Below are 19753 nucleotides of genomic sequence, written 5' to 3' on the forward strand. Positions count from 1 at the left end.
ACAAAGACAGTGAGTGTTTTTTTGTGTATGGAGAGGTCATTCCTGTCTGCCTATCCAGCCATTTTCCAAACTGCTTATCCTACTGGGTTGCGGGGGGTCTGTAGCCTGTCCTGGAAGCAATGGACATGAGGCAGGGAACAACCCAGGATGGGGGGCCAGCCCATCGCAGGGCACATTCACACACCATTCACTCACACATGCACACCTACAGTAACTCCAATTGGCCTCAGAATGTCTTTGGACTGTGGGGGGAAACCGGAGTACCCGGATGAAACCCCACGACGACATGGGGAGAACATGCAAACTCCACACACATGTGACCCAGGTGGAGACTCGAACCCAGGTCCCAGAGGTGTGAGGCAACAGTGCTAACCACTGCACCACCATGCCGCCCTCCTGGCTGCCTAGTTATATTTAAATCAATCTTAACCTAAAAATGTATTTTTAGTTTAATAATTTTAGTAATTCTTGTTATAGTTATTGAAGCTGTATATGGCCAAAACCAAATTTGTCCCATGTGCTGTTATCTTGCAGTGGAAGTCAGTAAGAACCACAACATCAACAAAAACCTGAAAAAGATGTATGAACTACTGTGCGACAGGTCAGTACAGCTCTAAGAACAACAACATCAATAATAATAACCACAAAAACAATAATAATGTATTCCACATTTCTGAAGTTCACACTTCATTTCTTTCACTTATATGATATACTAAGCAAAAGTTGTGAAAATGAGTGAATAAGCCCCATTTACATTGTCATGCTTTATTTAATTAAAATAATTCTTTAGAAATACTTTATTTACACAATAATAACAATATAGGAAATAATAACAATAACAATAGAGTTCAAACAAATGATGCCGTTAAAGATTTTGCATGACAGTAAATTCTAGACATCTTCCAAAAAAGGTTAAAATTATTGTTTTCTTGACAAAAAGGGGTGCAATTTCTTGCATATTTTAACCCATTTATCAATACTTTGCTCACCCCTGTATTCAAATTGTTTCTTTAGATCAAAGTTGGGTTGCAATGAATGCTATATACATACCAGTTAAACGGGGGAATGGACACTGTTGTGGTTGCGTAGCAAACTTGTTCTGTTCCATTGCTGCTACACCCAAATAATCTACTATGTGCTCGCTCACTGTTTCATTGCTGGGCCAGGTTCTCTCTAACATGAACAATAGACTGTATAATTTCTGGTGTCTGTAAATCCAAAACTATTGTTGTCCTATAGTGCTGAATCGAAACAGTCAATTTTTTTACCAACTTTGTATTTAATTAACTGGTCAAATTAACTACTGGTCGTTCTCGCTCTGTTTATAAAGAAATGTGCTGATAAACAGAGAAATTGCCAGTATCTCTGATGATACCCAATTCATTTGCCCTGAACCCCTGTGGTGAGCTGGGAGTGTGGCTGTACGTATACAGTGAATACAGATTAGCCAAATTATGGACCAAACCCCTGATTATTTTCTTATTGCAGCGAGTCATTGCTGGTGTTCCGACAGATATGAAAACTCTTCAAGAAAGGACAAGACTCCTGTCTATGTGAACAAAAGTGCCTGATTCCCCACTTTGGTGTTGTTTTCAATCAATAACAGAAAATGAACAGACACCGAACACAGTTCCAAAGAACAATATTATTCTAACCAACATGATGCCAGCCGGGGTGTAAACCAACATACTGTGAAGAGATAGGATACCACAAATAAACAAAAGCAAATTTAAAAACAAAACAACAAATTATTACTGCAACAATGCTCTCCATCATGACATTAGAGTATGCTGTTCTTTTTCAGACACTGGAGTAAACAGGTGACGTTGTTAGTCAAAAATGCAAAGCGTAGGGGTGGCCAACCTGAATGACTTTGGTCCATCTGGGTAGTCCCTACAGAAAATTACACCCAAAGGTACTGGCATGGATGTGCATCGGGTGACGTGTAAGCATTGGGAATCACCCTGGAACGAACAGCAGGAGCGCACGTTGGTTCCAAAATCGGCGCCCGTTTGTGCTGTCCGTCACCCGCAAAAAGAGCTGCGACGGAGACAGTGCCTTTCAGCGGGCGCCTGATCTCTGTATAAATGAACTGAGACGGCAGTGGCTAGAGGTGATCGTAGGCAGCTGTGGAGGGGGCGGCGGCGCGGGAGGCGGAGCTGTAGTAATACGGAGAACCTGCAGGGGGAAACAAACACGCATTAAAGCTCCCGGCGTCGCTTCCTCACCGCCGGTCCCCACCGTCTGCTTGCCGGGACCTCTTACCACACCTGGGTACAACTGGATTTCATGCAACTAATGCAACTTTCAAAATAACAGCATCGCAACACTTCCCATCATCACGGTCCAGCTGTGAAGCGCAGATGAACAGAAGGCATAAGTCAATGATCTGCACGATGCTGAATGACCTGACGATCAGTGCGATGATTTGATAAGCTTAAGGATCTGAGAAGCATATGAGTCGCATCTGCATACGTCACCTGTACTACATACACGCTGGGTTTTTAACAAAAGAGCTACCTCACTAAGTCACAACATTAACATTACTGTGTTTACATCACCAGGGTAAAGATCCCTCTTTTGTTTATTTGGTGCACCATCTCTCTGGCTTCTGTAAAGGAACTCTCCATGGCGACGATTAAAAAGTGCTTAACATCCCTGCATCCCCCCCCCACCTGTGCCCTGTGGTCACCTTGCCGAGCCACGAGAGGCTCAGGGGCACCGAGTCGTGACAGCGTGGTTGGCCCAGGAAGAGCCTCCGGCAGTGCCAACCTGACTCCGCCCCAACGCAATGTCATGTGACCTAACCCAGGTGCTGCGGAGCTTTTCACATTCTACTATTTTAGGAAGTTATTTTATGCTTGCGAGGCATTGCATGAGGACCACACTCCGCAGCGCATTAAGTGGAGGATTTGACAGTCCCATGGCATGCGTCCAACTAGAAAATTGTTTGGCGGCTTTTTCAGCGGAGGGAGCCTGGATAAATCACAAAAAGGTCACCCAGATCCACAGGGGTCTTCGTCTGTAGGTGAATGGTAATGGGCAGATGCAGGACCCCTTGTTTCAAGCAGCTAGGCCAGGAGGCCAGACTCACCCAGGATGCTGGAGTTGGTGAACCTCCACGCCTCGCTGTAGGAGGTGTAGGGAGATGGGCCATAAGTCTGTCCGGAGTAATCTGTACCTTGATGGGAGTGACAACACAGCTCAGGTCAGCGTTTCACTCGCAAATGTCGCGAGTGACGTCTGGTGTTCACAGAGGTATATTCTGGTGAGGAAACTAAGTATCTTCAGGTCTTTGAAGCCTTGGAAGACGCATCAGAAGAAGGCCGTAGAGCCGGTATGGATCAGTGAGGCGTGGGTTCGAGGCGGAATGTTACGATGAAGGGTCTGTTTTGCTGGAGCGGCATGGCAACTTAGCTTTTTTTCACCCGCATCCGGTGACTCTTAGGACATAATTCACCAGCAGCCGGGTGGCTTGTAAACCATTAATCTGCCGGGCCAGGTGGACCGGGTGGGGCTGGGGGGCGGTGCAGAATCCCACGGATCATTGGTGCGTAGAGTCGGTTCTCGGCGTCCTTTAACCGCCCCTACGCTGTGCCCCGCCAAACGCACCCCCCCCCCCCCACACACACACACACACACACACAGCTCCCCCTCCATCCCTCACCTTCTCCTTTAGTCTTTCATTTGTTCGCCTCCCCCATTTTTCTCTTTTAAACATTCCAATATTTAATTGGTAATTATGCCGACAGGGTTGAATCCTCAGCTCAGCCTGGGTGCCCCCTGCTCCCCCCCCCCCCCCCACGCACACACACACCCCCCACCCTCTCTGTGAGTAATTGTGTATGAACACTTCCTCACAGCCTGCCCACCAGAAAAATAATCAATCAGGTCCTCTCATTTCGCGCTTGGCAGGGCAGGCTTCAAATAAGAAAGAGCACATCGCACCCCACACACGTCACAGCACAAAAACCCTCTTCCTCTCTCCCCCCCCCCCAGCCCTACCCCACCCAACAGCCCCCCTCCCACTACATAAATCTCCCCCTCGCTGGGGCCCCTCAGTTCCCATAGCAATGTGTGGTCAACAAAGCAATGAGGGGGTGCGGGCAGCAGGGCGGAACCCCCCCGGCCTGTTTCCCTGTGCCCCCCCCATGGCCAGCCTGCATCGGAGCCTCAGTTCACCAGTGGAGCAGGCTACTCATTAACCCCCCCTCCCCCCGCCCGCCGTTAATCACACGCCTCCCTCCCGGCTCTTTCTCTCCTGGATCGTGTTCCTTTCACATCGCTGCCGTTCCTTCTCTCCTCGCTTAATATCCGCACGCGGTTCCTCTGTAGTGCAATTCGCCTGACAGCGTGGATTTGTCTTTCCATATTTTTGCTCCCGTCCCATCACTGCAGGCACGTGGCTCACACTGAGGTCTGCACAGAAAATTCCGTACTGTTACAGGGCTCTGCGAATTCATGTAGGATGCAGATCCTGGAGGATCTCATTTGAAGAAGGTTTGACACCTCTGTCTCGTTACTGTGACACTGTCATGGAGGACAGGTTGATTCCTGGTACTAGAATACTCAAATGCCAATACTCAGTACTAAAATGCAGAGTTAAAATTGATGGAAATTTCATTTGATGAAGGACCTATGGTTAATACTGTACTGAAGCAGACCCCCTCATTAAACTTGAACTTTCAACCTTTCGGTCACCTGATTCCACTCCATCTACAGCTTCATAAAGACGTTGCGTAATAGTGACTGAGTCGGATTTGAAAAATATCAGTGGGGCAGCCGATGGCGAGGAGGTGTAGAAACGCTTATTATTTTTAAAAAAGCAGTTAAAAGCTGTGCTGCTTCAGAGGAGAGCACCTGCTAGCTGGTTAAAAGGCTGGAGCGCTTCATGTCTGGCTGCATATGACGCTGGTAGGTGGAACCCTCACCTGACACCATGCCTGTGATGGCGGAGGAGGCGTAGCCAGCCTGACTGCTGGAGGGGATGTGCGGAGGATATCCTGGGAGCGTAGAGCTCATCATGTCCCGACCTGCCGTGGGCAGACAGCAGTCATAAGCACAGCTCCGCTCTACGGGACCGTAGTTTTCACGAGTGATTTGATCGCGGCTCAGACTGAGCGAACGCTTATGTGGTTAAACGCCAAAAAAAAATCTGAATGAAAACCTAGCTTCTAACAACATCAGATTTTCACAGTCGATGTGCCATGAAGTATAGATGATGGGATTTTCCGCTAAAGTTTCTGCCAGTTCTGACATTTCTTATTTCAAATTAAATGAGTCGATTTCATTTTTTTCTCCCTTTTTTCTGGTTCTGAAGTGTGATTGATGAATCAGGAGACCAATAACTGAAAAGTGGAGCAATAAACTTTATGACTGGAGAGTTCATGAAGATTTTGACGGAGTAGGGGGATATGCTCTGCGTTTCATGAACTGGCAGGGACTTGTTAGCGGCTAAGGGCCAATGACTGGTTACCTGCTATGAGTGACTGGCTGTTGAACTGCCCATATACAGGTGCATGATGAGTGAATGAGTTGAAGGCATGAGAGAAATGGGTGGAGCCAGCACAGCTGCTACTGACAGAGACGGCAGCCGTGATTGGCTGTAGCTCCAGAAAGGCGGAGCTGGGTGCGATGCTTGGGGAGGGACTGGAGCTGGTAACTTCTGGGGACATTTCCTGTTTCAGACAGAGGGGGAGGGGCTGCATGGTGTCTAAAGTGACAGAGAAGTGGCCGGGGTGGAGAATGCAATAAATAGATTTAAGGATAATGAATGAATTGAAGAGCAGGAAATGTTTCAATGCTGAAATATTAAAATAAATAAATAAATACATCACAATGATACACAGACGCTCCCCGGGTTACGATGGTCCGTGTTACGGATATTTCGGCTTTAACACAAGTAAATGTTTCTTCACTTTCAGTACATTATTCAATAAATTACACGAGATATTCAACATTCAGTTATAAAATCAGCTTTGCGTTAATGATTTCGCACAAATGTAGGCTAATGTAAGTGTCCTAAGCATGTTTAAGGTAAGCTAGGCTAGGCTATGATGTTTGCTAGCTTATTTGTACTGTATTAAAATGCATTTTCGCCTTACGATATTTTCTCCTTATGATAGGTTTGTCGGAATGTAACCCCATCGTAACTCGGGGAAGGGCTGTATATCTATATCATATAAGGAAAACAAATTAGTTGGAGGCATGTATAAAATTAAATAAAAAATTTCAAGTATTACTTAAAAAAATTTATAGAAACGTATAGTTCAACATATTGTCCACTGTTAAGCTCATCATGGTCTCAATACTGACAAGCAGCCTACCAAATCTTATGTAGCTGTTCCAGGGACTGGAATAATTGTCACATGGGCTGCCCCCCCTGTCTTCGGTCTCATACCTGCCACCACCGCGTAGCCCTGGTGCGCGGTCAGGTTCCGGCCAATGGCGGCGCTCGATGCTGACCGCACCGCCTTGCTGTCCTCCAGGCCTCCGTTGATGAGTGAAAGAGGATATAAAGTCTGTAAGGTGGAGAGAGAGAGCGAGTGTGAATACACACCAACCAGACATGCCTAAAAAAGGTCGCTCCTACTTCACGAATGATGCCTAGACTAATCAAACAGTCACAATCTTAAAATCTGCCAAATCCTGATGAGATGACATTTATTGGTCCACGGAGGGAAATTAGAAAAATGGGACAGACACAAGCCCATACATTGTTCCATCCAGTTTCTGTAACCGCTTATCCAGCACCAGATCACAGTGCGCCTGGAGCCATTCCCAGGACACAAGGCAGGAGACACCCTGAACAGGGTGCCAGTGTATTTTTGGACTGTGGGAGGAACCTGAAGTACCCAAAGGAAAGCCACACAGCCTCAGGGAGAACATGGATGCTCCACACACACAGCCGGGGTGGACAATCAAGCCCAGAGCCCTGGAGGTGCCAGGTGACAGTGCTGCCCGCTGCACAGCTCTGTGACCAAAGCAGACTCCGGGTCTCCATCTCCATCTGCATTCACATGGGGTCTCTGGAGCAGGAGGACAGCCCCTCCAGCCTGGCTGAGTAAGAATGAGTGCTGCTGTTGGTTCATGGACCTTCGCAAGGACGCCGCGCAAGGCTGTGCAGGGACAGGGAGGGGATAAAGTGCCTGTGCAAGGTCTTTGATGGTGACTGTGCTTAGGAGTGGGAAATGGCTGTGACAGATACAGGGAGAGAGAGACAGGGAGAGAGAGACAGGGAGAAATGGAGAGAGAGAGACAGGGAGACAGACAAAGAGAGAAATGGAGAGAGACAGAGAGAAAGAGAGAGAGAGAAATGGAGAGAGAGAGACAGAGAGACACAGAGAGAAAGAGAAAGAGAGAAATGGAGAGAGAGACAGAGAGACAGAGATAGATAGATAGATAGATAGATAGATCAACAGACATATAGACAACTGATAGACAGATCGACAGATAGATAGATATATAGACAGTCAGTCACACACATACACTTAATAAGTCCCTATGGAAATTGTAGATGAGGCACAGGCTATCACACACTGACACACAAGGAGAGGTACCACTATGCCATGACACTAGGCTGTGAGATCAGTGTTGTTATGGCTACACACAGATATCACACGCAGATGCAGAAACACAGGATTGGAGGGACACTAAGCCTTGGAGATCAGGGGCACCTGCTCGGTCTTGCCGGCGCCAGGAGTAACGAAGGTGTCGGCCGGGTAGTGATGCCGCTCAAAGCCACAGTCCAGGTGCTGGGCGCCGAAGTGCTCAGGCCGAAGCTGCTTCCGCGGTCCACCCCCGCTGCTCTGGGAGTCCACGCTGTGCCTGCAGCTCTCCTGGTCACCTGCAGAGGGCAATGGTGAGAGATGGGGGTGAGGACAGAAGGGGAGAATGTATTATAGGATTTATTCTGAGCTTTGCGTGTTCAATAAAGGGGAAAAAAACAGAGAACTAGGCCAGCAGAGGGAGTAGTGGTTAGAACTCTGGCTCGTAACCAAAACGTTCACCGGGAAAAATGGTGAAGTGGAATAACTGTCCAGGTATGTGGACGTCATAGAGGGATAAATGAACCTGAAAATCCTTACTGTCATCGTGGCTCCTCTTGCCCTCAATGCTGGACTGTGGGATGCCAAGCAGTCCACTGATGGAGTAGGTGGAGCCCAGGGAATCTGACTGAGGCGACTCTGGAGGAGTGACGGCCGAGCTGGGTACTGGGAGGGGGGTGGTTCACCATTACTATCATCACCTTCTACTTTCTTACAGCTGCATTTAGTAAAGGACCTTGTACTGTTCCACATGGGTCTGCTCCCCCATTGGACAATGGATCCCATAAGCAGCCAATCAAGAACCTATCAATCAGCTGTAGAGTCAGGGACAACTGACTAATGAGCAGAGCAAAGAGGGAGACTCACTGAGCGTGTGTCCGGGATTCGGCCCTTTGGTGTCCAGAGGGAGGTTAAATGGCTGCTGCACCTTTGTCCTGATGATCCTGCATGGGGGGAGGAGGCAGAAGGATCGATATAAAACCCACAACTGACTTTTTGGCTTTTGCAGACTTCTACCGCATCTCCAACAGGAGATCCAAAGTACCTGTTGATGGAGCTGACGCTGGGCACGGTGTCGGTGTCGCACACGCCCTCGGCCAGCAGCCGGTCCCGGATCTCCCAGGCGAACATGGTGGGATTCTGCCGCTTGTACTCGGCGATCTTCTCCACCACCTTGGGCGTGGCCACCTTCGGCTTGGAGCCGCCGATGACTCCAGGCTTAATGCTGCCCGTCTCATAGTACCTGCCGAGGTGGGGGGAGGAAGGAAGAAGGAGGCTTTATACTTTAGGCACGTTCCGACTGTGGCAATTTTTTCAGGAACCAGAAACTTATGTCTTGTTCCCACTCCAGTAACTCAATAATGAAGCCAATTGTTCCTTGGAGGCTATTCCAGAATCTTTTTTTTTATTCCCCAGGCCAGAGTATGGACTTTTCGCTGGACCAGGAACTACAGGGTGGGGCTTGTAACGATAACCTATAAGTTTTATTTCGCTTATTTAGCATAAAGGTCACGGTTCCTGTTGTGCAGCGGAAAAGTGACACACGAAAGTGGCCAGGAACTACAAAAGTTTGCAGCTGAGATGGCCAAGGAACTCAGAAACAGGATCTAGGCTCCTGGACTTTGGTCGGAAAGCGCCTTTTTCTTGTCAGTTTAACTTCTGCTGTCGGAAACAAACACAGTAATTACGTAATGTTAACAGTGATGATTATATACAGCTATTTTTTTCCATGCAAAGCAAGAATGAGGCCAAACAAGAAACTAGGGTACATTTATTTACTTTTGTTTTGCAATCAGGAAACAAGACTGGAGTGTTCACTGTACATGTGGTGACACTGTGAACAAAAGTAACACAGGGCAGTGGAAGGTTGATCGAGCTACAGCGCTAACTTATCTCACGGTGCAGCACTGAAATACCATAGTCAATAAAAAGTACAAGAGAAGGCAGAAGTGCCAGTATTAGTTAAACAAAAAGTAAGAGAACCAGCCCATTTGCTGGGCACACTTTAACCAAAAAGTGATGATTTTTTAAAATTCACAAATTTAGGATGTTTTAAAATCGTGTTCTATGTAGAGAGCACACATAAAGCAGATGGAACCTTTATATCCCACTGAACAAATCCATCAAAATCAGAAATAAATGATCAAGAATGTGCAGCTAGGTCTCTGCCATTTTGCTTTAATCATATTTAGTAAATCCACTGTTCTAAAGAGGCAGCCCTACTATGTGGGGGCTGAGCTTAAAGCAGCTCTCTTTCTGGCAGGTAACAGCCCCCCGAGTGCTTCACAGCTAAGGCAGCATGAGACCAGGCCTTCGGGGCAAAGCCTGGCGCCGCGCGGCAGCAGGGAAAAAGAAGGGCATGTGCGCGTCCGTGCGTGTGCTGGAGCACAGTGTGTGTGGAGCTAGCGAGCGGAACGGGCTGTTTGCTCGGCGTCAAACGGAGAGCTTAAGGAAAGCTTGAGGGATCTCACCTCCATTCTACCAAGCAGGATGGCACCTGGTGCATCTATATTATCTACGAGACAAGTGTAATTTCTGAGTTTAATCGGCTGAAATAAATTAAATGTGGTTAGAGTATGGAATAGTCTTCCTGTTAGTGTAGCGCAAGCTAAAACCTTGGGTTCCGTTAAATCAGAGCTAAATAAGATTTTAGTAACTTATTAGCTGAATTCTCCCCAAATGAGCCTGATGGGCCAAATAGCTCCCTTTCCTTTGTACAATTCTTATCTTCTTATGTTCTTAAACACAGCCCTTTCAAAGACAATGGGATTAATACATTTGAACAACGAGCAATGTCGGATATACACTGCATATACGTGCAGTGAACAGGGTGTGTGGGCTTTTTCTGGTGAACTATGGTGAAGACTAATGATGCAAACTAGTTGAGTGCCTGATATCCTTATATGGTGTTTCCCAATCTGATCCTGAGGGAGCCATAACCATTCCGCGTTTTTGTTCCCTCCCAGGAACCAGGGAGCTGGGAGGGAGCAAAATCATGGACTGTCTGTGGGTCTTCGCGGACTGGACTGGAAAACACTGTCCTTTTATAAGGTTTCAGCTTGCGTGTGTGTTTCGCGGCAGCCATGCCCCTCCGTGGTTTCCCGCAACTGTGAACACGGCAAGCGGCTCACCGGCCCAGGATCTTGCTGACGCATCCGTGGCTGACTCGCAGCTGGCGGGAGATGTCGCAGGGTCGTACGCCCTGGTGCGCCATGTCCACGATGCGCTGGCGGATCACCTCCGGCAATGGCCGTCCATTCACAAACATGCCGCCTAGTTGGTTAAGGCCCCCATGGCCTGGGGGAGGAGAGGGGATGAACACGATAAATCTCTAGGCACTTTTGACAGATGGACAATAAAAAAAGATTTATACATATTAAAACTTAAAGGCAGTATATCATGGAAGTCAAAAACCAAAATTACACATAAAAAACATGAACATTCAAAACGTATCATTACACACTGTGTACAAACACGGAAAAGATGGTTTTTATCCTCAGTTGCAAAAATACATGGAGTTTTATCACTATATTTTAACTTCACTAAAAACAAATATTTAATTTATAATTTACAAATGCATATGTGTTTGGTGGAGATATGAATATACAGCTTACTACATATTCTCATTAGCTTATACACCCTACACCCGTGCATTCATTCAAAAAAAAATTTTTTGTTCTACGGTGCGAACTCAAAGCAGGAGCGTCAGAAGCATTTTGAATGTGGAGGAGACACATTGGCATAAAAACTAATATTTTATGTTACATGTGGGGGGGTTCAAACGAATAATTATGAAATGTGAGGGGGACACGTCTCCCTCAGATTTAATGGCGGCGATGCCCATGGAACTCAAAGTGTGTGGAAGCTCTAAACACCGGTATGCACGCGCGACCCCGATTCTATAATAAATCAACCCGAACGCCATGTTTTCTGGTACCACGATACCTGGAGGGAAGAGAGACACGGGCGCGCCTCGCGGACGCGCGCTCACAGAGCCTGGGGCCAGAGGAGTCGCGGCGCGAGAAGCGCGAGGTGACAGAGCTGCCTGCTGCGCCGCCATGCCGCCCATATGCTGCACATATGTTTGCTAAGTACTTACAGCGAGAACGTTTCCCCGCGGTTAGACACTATCACAGTTAAATTTGATTAAACTGCGTTACATTAAACTACGCCGGAGTTAAGCTGCTGTGTTAACAAGAGATTTATCATACTGTTTTTAACAAAAACATGAGGATTTTCATTGCATTTTCTCCGCATCATTTTATTGTAAAGGTTCCAGTTTCAGATTTCACTCGTTGCTGTATTACTCGTTGAGCTGACGCTGGCTTGTCATTGAACGCACGGAGCTGTTGACTGAATAGCCTCAAACCCGTATATTTTGGAGTAATCGGCTCGAAAATCGGATGGCTGGTGTAGTGTAATTTCATACTGAGAAAGAAAAATGATCCCGACACCAAAGAGTCCCCAGAGAAGATTAAAGTAAAATATGAAGTACGCGTATCACACGATTACGTTAGATTTAGTGTCGAACATGCTGACTTTGGGACCATTTAAGTGTCTGATACGGAACCGAGAAAAACTCAAAGCATTATACAAATGTAACACGCATGACAAAGCAACTGTGTCCCAAATATTTAAGTACTCAGATCTGGCAGGGTATAGCAACTAGCATAAAGGGTTATGCATTTTATATAATCTCATTTAACAGTATTAGAGGGACAAAATAAAGATTTGTCAATTTGCGGTGAAAAGTCAATGAAACACATCGCCCTGCGTTTCTCTTGTAGAATTAGCCTTACCGCGTCACGTAAAATAACATTAGGCAGTACATGTGTGCCCTGATATTTTATTTTATAATAAAGATAATATACTGCAAATCTAAAACTGGAATGACCCCCTCAAGAGTCTATTTCATTGTGTGACCTAAATCTGCAATCACATTACAGCAAGTCCATAGTAATAAGTTGGGTTAGTGTAACTAACGAATATGAGAGTGAGTACTTATTCTCTTCTCTGTACTGTGCATGCAGTTTGCAGTGACTGTACCAGAGTTCCTTTGTTATTGTCCACTGTGGATGATACAGCTATACAATGCAAACATTTTCTGTCCTTCCATAGTGCAATTTTGAGTGCCTGAAATCTTCAACCAAGAGTATCACTCATTGTGATGAAATACTGTATTTTTCTGTTCAGAAATGCCTGCACTTCTGCATCTATTTTTTTTATCAGATCTTGAACTCACCTTGACTGGTAAAGTTTTGGTGGTTTTCAGAAATCAATAGTTCTGCAATGCGCCCCCAAAAAATTAGATTTCCACCCGATTAGTCTACAGTCTTGTAATTTTTGGAATGTTTCAATACCGTTGTTTCGATTTGCAGAATTGAACAAATAATCAAATACCAAGTAATCAGTAGCAAGCCCCTGGCCTTTTTCGTTTTGACAGAGTGGTCAATGGGGTATCATGTCATCTCAAGCTAGCATTTTGACAGGCCTTGGTCTAGACAGCCCTGCGCTTGTCTTCTACATCCTATACGTTCTATATTGCACCTTTGATCCTTACATTCTGCAGCCCCGGAGTCCTACAGGACCACAGAAGCCAGGGATTTAAACCGGAAGCTCGCATGGCTGGTTCGAACATATCAAATGCATTATGTTCCTCTAAAACTGCAAAACTCTGCCACATGTGACACTCTTCTCCACCATTAACCATAATTATAGAAAAAATACACCACACATGTAATCTTTGTCGATCAATATTGATGCTGGTCCAATATTTGAATTAGAATGTTACTACGAAGTAACACTGAAAAATGTAGTAGAACAAAGGGAAGAATGATGGTGATTTAGACACTTATGGGTGTAAGATAACACATTCTATATGTCCAGCCTCATCTACAGGACTATGAGCCTCATCTGCAGTGTGGCTTTGCATGGAAAAAGAATAAGGCGGAGATTAACATCATTTAACTGGTATCTTAAATGTGTATTTCGCTGAATATGTGATTCAGTGATGAGAGTTGGGATGCTATCCCCTACAGACTAGCCTCTGTGTATCACACTAAAACTCAAATTAAGCATTCTGATTGGTGTATTTTGGCACATTAATTTGAAAACAGGTTATCACCGATAGGAGATGCCATCTGTTAATATGAAATGTTGCAGTGGTATAACATGCAGGTAAATGTTTTTTTTATGATTTTGTAATATTTTTATAACATTATCCCAACAATATAAGTTGCGGTAAACCTTAGTTTACTTAGCTTTTTTTATTTTTTTAAAGATCCACGTTCCATTTGTTATTGTTATTAAAAATCACGTTTTAAATGCAGTTGTATGAGAGAAAGCAGAGGTCATGTGTTCAAATCCCCGAAGAGGATTGCAGCCGGTAAAAACTACGTGACTTGAACATCAAACCCACTGACCTTGGTTACCTTTACATGCGTAAATTGCTTGACGCACTTAGTTACTGTTATTACGCTACTGAATTGGGACGAATTTTATATCGAACTATTTATACTTAAGCATTTCCTACATTTACATACACACTCATTTCTAATATTTTAAGCCCGGCTTTTTAAAATATTTCGACACGAGTGTGTATAACCTTATTAATATTTCTTATAACCCACGTGAGAAATCATGAATCTCTGCATAAGTCAGAGAACTTTTTCTTCCATCGCAGTTTTTTTACTCCTTCTCTCGTCCCATGGTCTGCATCAGTGACTCGCTAAGCATCCCTTTGCTTTTTAATTTAACCCATTCAGTCGTATTGTGGCCGCTTCCCCTGCTTTTCCTTTAACCCTCCCCTGAATTCATTTCCACATCAAACGGCAGACGGAGGAAGCAGGCTGGTGAGCGCTATTAACGGTCGTAGCGAAGTAAGAATCGCTTCGCCAAGCTCCGCCAGTCAAGAAGATATTAAAAGTGGGCAGCCCCAGGGGAATCTGCACGCTCATAGGCGCTCACAAAAACGTGAATGCAGTAGTTTTAATTCCAGTGTTGGCGCCTATTTCACTTGCCACCCTAGTAAGAACGACGTTAAAAATACTTGTTCTAACCTTCTCCATAGGCTAATACAAAATTAACTTTTTCTTACTTAGTAAACACAAGGTGACAAAAACGAAAAGTCTAAGCACGGACTTTAAATGTGTGCGCAATGCAACAACGTATAATTTTACGCTAAAAACAAACTACACGTGTAATGTATCAGATTTTAATTCTGCAGGTCATTTACCTATTTTAAAGACCGCTATTCTTTAATATATTATTAATATATCATTATTAATCCACCTAAGAAATTTCTTATGCTACATATAATTTATTTATAAAAATAATAAAACATCCCATAACGCTTTCGCAGACGGTTTATGCATTCAAACCTATTTAAATAACTAATTAAATGTTTGCTCAGAACGAGGATTAAACAATAATTATGCATGCTTAAAAATCGCATTAATCTAACTTATGCTGTTGTCGATTACGACAGAGTATTTGTATCCTAGCCTATAAAAACTTCTAGCTGCTATGATGGAAAATCCCCCATTGTGTAATGAACTAAAAAGTTAATTGCATATAGATTGTCCCCGTATGACCTTCGAGCATTTTTATTCAAATTAATTTTGTTTCTGAAATTGTGAATGCACTTCATTTTTTCCTTTGTCTTCAGTGATCGAACGGCACCATGCTGTATTTGTGTAACATGTCATAAGCGACAGGTTTTCAAGAAAACGTAGGCCTACATCTTACAAATACGTTTTAGGAAATCAGTTAGATGTTTGTCAGATTTCATTAATTTTTGTAGCCTTTTACACAATCCTGTCAATTCAGAAGTAGTTGGTGGAGGACGTTTAGTCGAAGTGAGATCAGTAGCGGTGTTAACGCGAATTCCCGAGCGTCGCCCACAAACGCCGATGCTCATTAGCAGCAGCCAAACACATCGCGGAATGACAACAAAATTACATGTCATTACTGTATACATGTCCACAGAATAATTATGGAAATTTCTCCCCGAATTTCTACGCTTACCGCTAATACAATTAATAGTAACACCAACTCAAAAACAATTTAAAATTCGAATAGTCACCGTAAATTGTTCAATAGTGAAATTTATTTTTTAGAGATACGCAATTACGCAAGAATTCAGAATGTTCATAGACATTCAGGATTGGTATTACAGTCCATTTTTTGATAATCACGTAATTGTGATAGTGCCTTGACTTTCCAAATTATCGTGATTTTCCTCCATATAAAACCTTCATGTCAACTTAAGTCTTAGCGCGGCATAAAAACTGAGAATGTTTTTCCATTTACTGTTTCGGCTCCAGATTCAATCAATTCGCGACCTTCTCAAGATCTCAATTGGGGAGGGGGGCCACAAACAAACGTTTCTTTCAGGTTCATAGACCACCAGACTGCTGTCTAGCCTTCAATTGAAGTTCAAGATAAACGCAATGACAGTTTGATAGAATTTCTAAGAAAGAAAAAACAATAGTAATTGGTATGGAGAAAAAGCCGAATTCCTCTATATATAGACACCTATATAGAAGAACGGGGCACAACGCGCCAATAACGTGTTGCGTATGTCGGAAAACGGGCTCCGATAATTATCATAATCAAGGCAATGATGCTCCTCAGATTTTCGACAAGCATCGCCTTTTGCTTTAGCACTCAGGTTGGTGACCCTCCATGTAAAAGCAAAAACTGTGGTGAAGATGCCACTTGTGACACATTAACAACTTCACAATAATTAACTTTCAACAGTTGCCCTCAATCACTTTGTGTATCATCTCGTATAGGCCTGTAATTGGTATTCGAGGAATTCGCTTAAACCAAATCTTATGGTTTCGCAGTATTCTGTGGTGGTGGTGTTACTCCAGCAAAATTGACTTTTTTGTCGAATACAAACTTGTTCGAAGCAGGGAAATAATAAACTAAAAAACAGATCAACATTTTTATGGTTTCTCCTATTAACTCAAATTTTAGTAACTGGATAAAAAAGGACAAAACGTTAATTTTCTCAGACATTCAAAATTATTCTTTAGTTGGTGGAATTAATAAGATAAATAAAGACTGACGTTTGTACAAGGCATTAGTCTTTTCTGTTTCATTCACTCTTCCATGAAATTACTTTAAAAAACGTTAAGGACTTATATTTTTGCCAAGAGAAGGAGAAATGGGAGGGTAGCATTTATTTACCAGTCTTAAAATATTATTAATGAAAAAATACTGAACCATTATTCGAGTCTTCCTCTCAGTGCGGCTTGATTAATGTTTGTTTAGTGGGTTAACTAGACCCCTGTTCCATTATATCCGTTACAAATGAAACAGCTGGGTGTCCTATATTGTAAAAGAGTAAATGAACAGATTCCTCCACTACGGAAAAACGCCTAAATCCATTGAAACGGCATGGCGCCGAACCGTAATTTAATCTGGTTACATGCGCATCATTCTAAAAATCGATACCCTTCTTAAAAGCACATCCGCTTTTAATGATATTTCGTGAGTAACACGACAAATGTATTGAACTTTTACTCAGATTATTAATTAAGGTATTTGCTCCTCTTCATTAAGTACCTAAGGGAAAAGGGACAAGGACGACTTAGACCGGGATTCACGTTACACGTAATGTCATTTCAGTGCGATACGAGATATTGCGATAGTTAAATATTTAAACAGTAAACATTTTAGCCAAAACCTTAACGGCAACTCAGTGCTGTAGGTTATTAAAGTTTTGAAACTCCTTCAGAAAATATTCCAGAATATAAGCCTAGTAAATATCATGTGTACTTCTCTCATTTAGGCCTACTAAATGTTTATGTGTTATTAAGCAATATTTATATAAAAATATAACTTTATAAGCATGTTATTATATTTCAGTTGCTTCACATATAGGCCTATTTTTGATTATTAGCCTACTTATGATTTATTTTATATTCTTGTATATAATCAAATGAGTAAAAATATTTTAATTTAATTTCACACGACTTCGCTTTCAAAATGGAAATGTGTGCCACGCGGGCTTTGACACGAACTTGTGTGTAATTATGAAATTACAAAGACAGGCCGGGTTTAGAGGTGACACCGTCAATCATACCTCTAATCGCTTTACAGCAGAATCCAGAATACATAACTGAACATTAACTCGGTAAGTCGTCACATAAGGGAAATATTACATGGAAAACGGAAATGCTCTCGCATGCGTGTTTTCTTATTTGATCAGTCAAGCAACATTTTAGGCTGCAGGAACGTACTACAATAATAGTACAGTACAACAGTTTCTGTCAATACGAAGCGATTGTTTCCCATAATCTCTTTTCAAATCGACAAAGACGGGCTATCGGCTTATATCAAAGGTATTGATATAATTTTGAATAACAGTCATGGTCATTTATCCTGCATGTATATCATGCAGTTATTTCCAAATACTTTCTGATATTCCCATTCAGACACTCAACCGCACGCACACGCAACTGCCGACGTAAAGGACCGAATTCTATAAATTACATCTTTAACTGGTCGCCATTACCGTGGGCTATATTAAGATATTAGACATTCCAAATTTTTACATGTTCACTTTATCTATACTGGTCATAAGAAGGCCTATAGCTAAAACCTAAAAATGTGATAAGGACATTAATAATTCTATTAAGATTCGCTGGTATCGGTGATTTCATTTCAGTAGCTATGTAATATTTAAGTTGCCATATTGATTTCACGCTAATTCAGAACTCGCCAATGAGACCCAGGTCCCTGACCTACAAGGATGAACTTATTTAATGTATTAACATTTTGAAATTATTTTTACCTCTTCCGGTGGTGCTGGACATTGTCCTTTGATCTTTGATATCGAATGGCCTGGATACAAGAGCTGGACGATCCGCGCTGTCAAAAGTTGTAAAGTTAGCTGTGTTTTAAGTCCATGAGGATTGTGGATGGGCGAAAAAAAATGTTCCAGCGTGCAGTTTAAAATCTGCAATAGAGTGCAATAGGGTATAGAATGATCATTCATGTTTCTTTCGTTGTTTAAATTGTGTAATTTAAATGCAACGATTTCATAATGCTAATCCTGTTTAATGTCGCGATGTACTTTCTATAAACCCACAGCATGACAGAAGAATCTATTTAATTTGCCTGAGCCATATTGATTTCCTCTTTTGTTTGTTTTTGTTCTCCAGCTGTTTCTCTAATACGCTGTCCTAACATTTTTCCGCTGACTATACTCCATTATTTCCAAAACTTAAATTGCACAGTCCGAGTTATACGTTGCGGACAACACATTATTTCTCCATCCCTAGAACAAGCAGTATCAAATAACCGCCCCACCCACGGTCTGTTTAAATGGCAATTCGTAACCCGTGGAGAGCGACGAGAACATTAAACTAATCGTCCGAGTGCGCATCAATGCTTCTTTATGTGTCACCCGGCTGTAACCATTAGGTTTGTCGTTATTTACCTGCACCGCAGACGAAGAAATAGTTCAAAGTAGACGATGCCGTAGTATTATCCAGCGTTATACAGTATAGTTATTACAAAGTGGCCTTGTCGTGTCCAGCAGGCTCTCGTGCGAGATCTGTTTTCTGATTCAAGAGACTTTTAGGAACTATCCATTTGATATCACCAGTGGCTTTCGTTTCTACTAATAAACTGCCAGTTCAGCTCGCGGTTTTATTCCAGCGTCGCGCCTGTCGTCGGCCTGCAGCAAAGCCATTGGATGCTGGAATCGGGAAGACGCGGCATTGGACCAGTGGGGTGTGGCCATCGGGAAAGGGGTGTATCCCGAACAGAACACATGGATGAGTGATTTCAAGTTTGGGATTCTCCCTGACTTGCAGCGGCACACCAGGCGACATCGCAACATTTACGGAAACACTCGACACGGACCTAGTTTGTTTTCATTCATCCCTACCAGACCCACTTAGAATCCGTCTTAGTATTGAATATGACAATTCTTGGCGCACTGGCTTATGCTTCTTGAACTGTACTGCAGTTGGTAGATTTTAACCGCACTTAAATTCCGATTCCATCTGTCATTTATTCCTAAGTACTTACTCTTGTTTCGTATAATTCATTAGGGTTATATTGAGTGACAAGACAATAACAGCTCACTAATTTTCTAGGTGTAAAAGAACCCTAATTGCCTTTAAGAGCTCAGTCCTACAGCTTTCACTGTAGGCATGTCGTATGACTTTGCTTTAACTATTCAAACA

At 43.3% G+C, this 19753-nt stretch overlaps 1 protein-coding gene across 7 annotated transcripts; it reads right to left on the reverse strand.

Moving 5' to 3' along the window:
• Positions 1-749: 749 nt before the first annotated feature.
• pax8 (paired box 8) lies at positions 750-19171 on the reverse strand. Of its 7 annotated transcripts, none has more exons than XM_049021066.1 (12): positions 19000-19171; positions 18352-18516; positions 10679-10820; positions 8593-8790; positions 8415-8491; positions 8088-8213; positions 7677-7846; positions 6401-6521; positions 5477-5713; positions 4932-5033; positions 3095-3181; positions 750-2178 (listed from the first exon to the last, which is right to left on the reverse strand). In XM_049021066.1, exons 2-12 carry the CDS (start codon positions 18371-18373, stop codon positions 2108-2110), a joined length of 1353 nt encoding a protein of 450 aa, XP_048877023.1. In that variant the 5' UTR covers positions 18374-18516; positions 19000-19171; the 3' UTR covers positions 750-2107. The 7 variants fall into 7 exon arrangements, with proteins under 7 accessions (XP_048877023.1, XP_048877021.1, XP_048877020.1 ...); XM_049021064.1 differs by having other exon boundaries at positions 3095-3175; positions 10679-10844; XM_049021063.1 differs by having other exon boundaries at positions 10679-10844.
• Between the last annotated feature and the right edge of the window lie 582 nt (positions 19172-19753).

Source organism: Brienomyrus brachyistius, chromosome 7, assembly GCF_023856365.1.
Source record: "Brienomyrus brachyistius isolate T26 chromosome 7, BBRACH_0.4, whole genome shotgun sequence".
In the NCBI taxonomy this organism is placed as follows: domain Eukaryota; kingdom Metazoa; phylum Chordata; class Actinopteri; order Osteoglossiformes; family Mormyridae; genus Brienomyrus; species Brienomyrus brachyistius.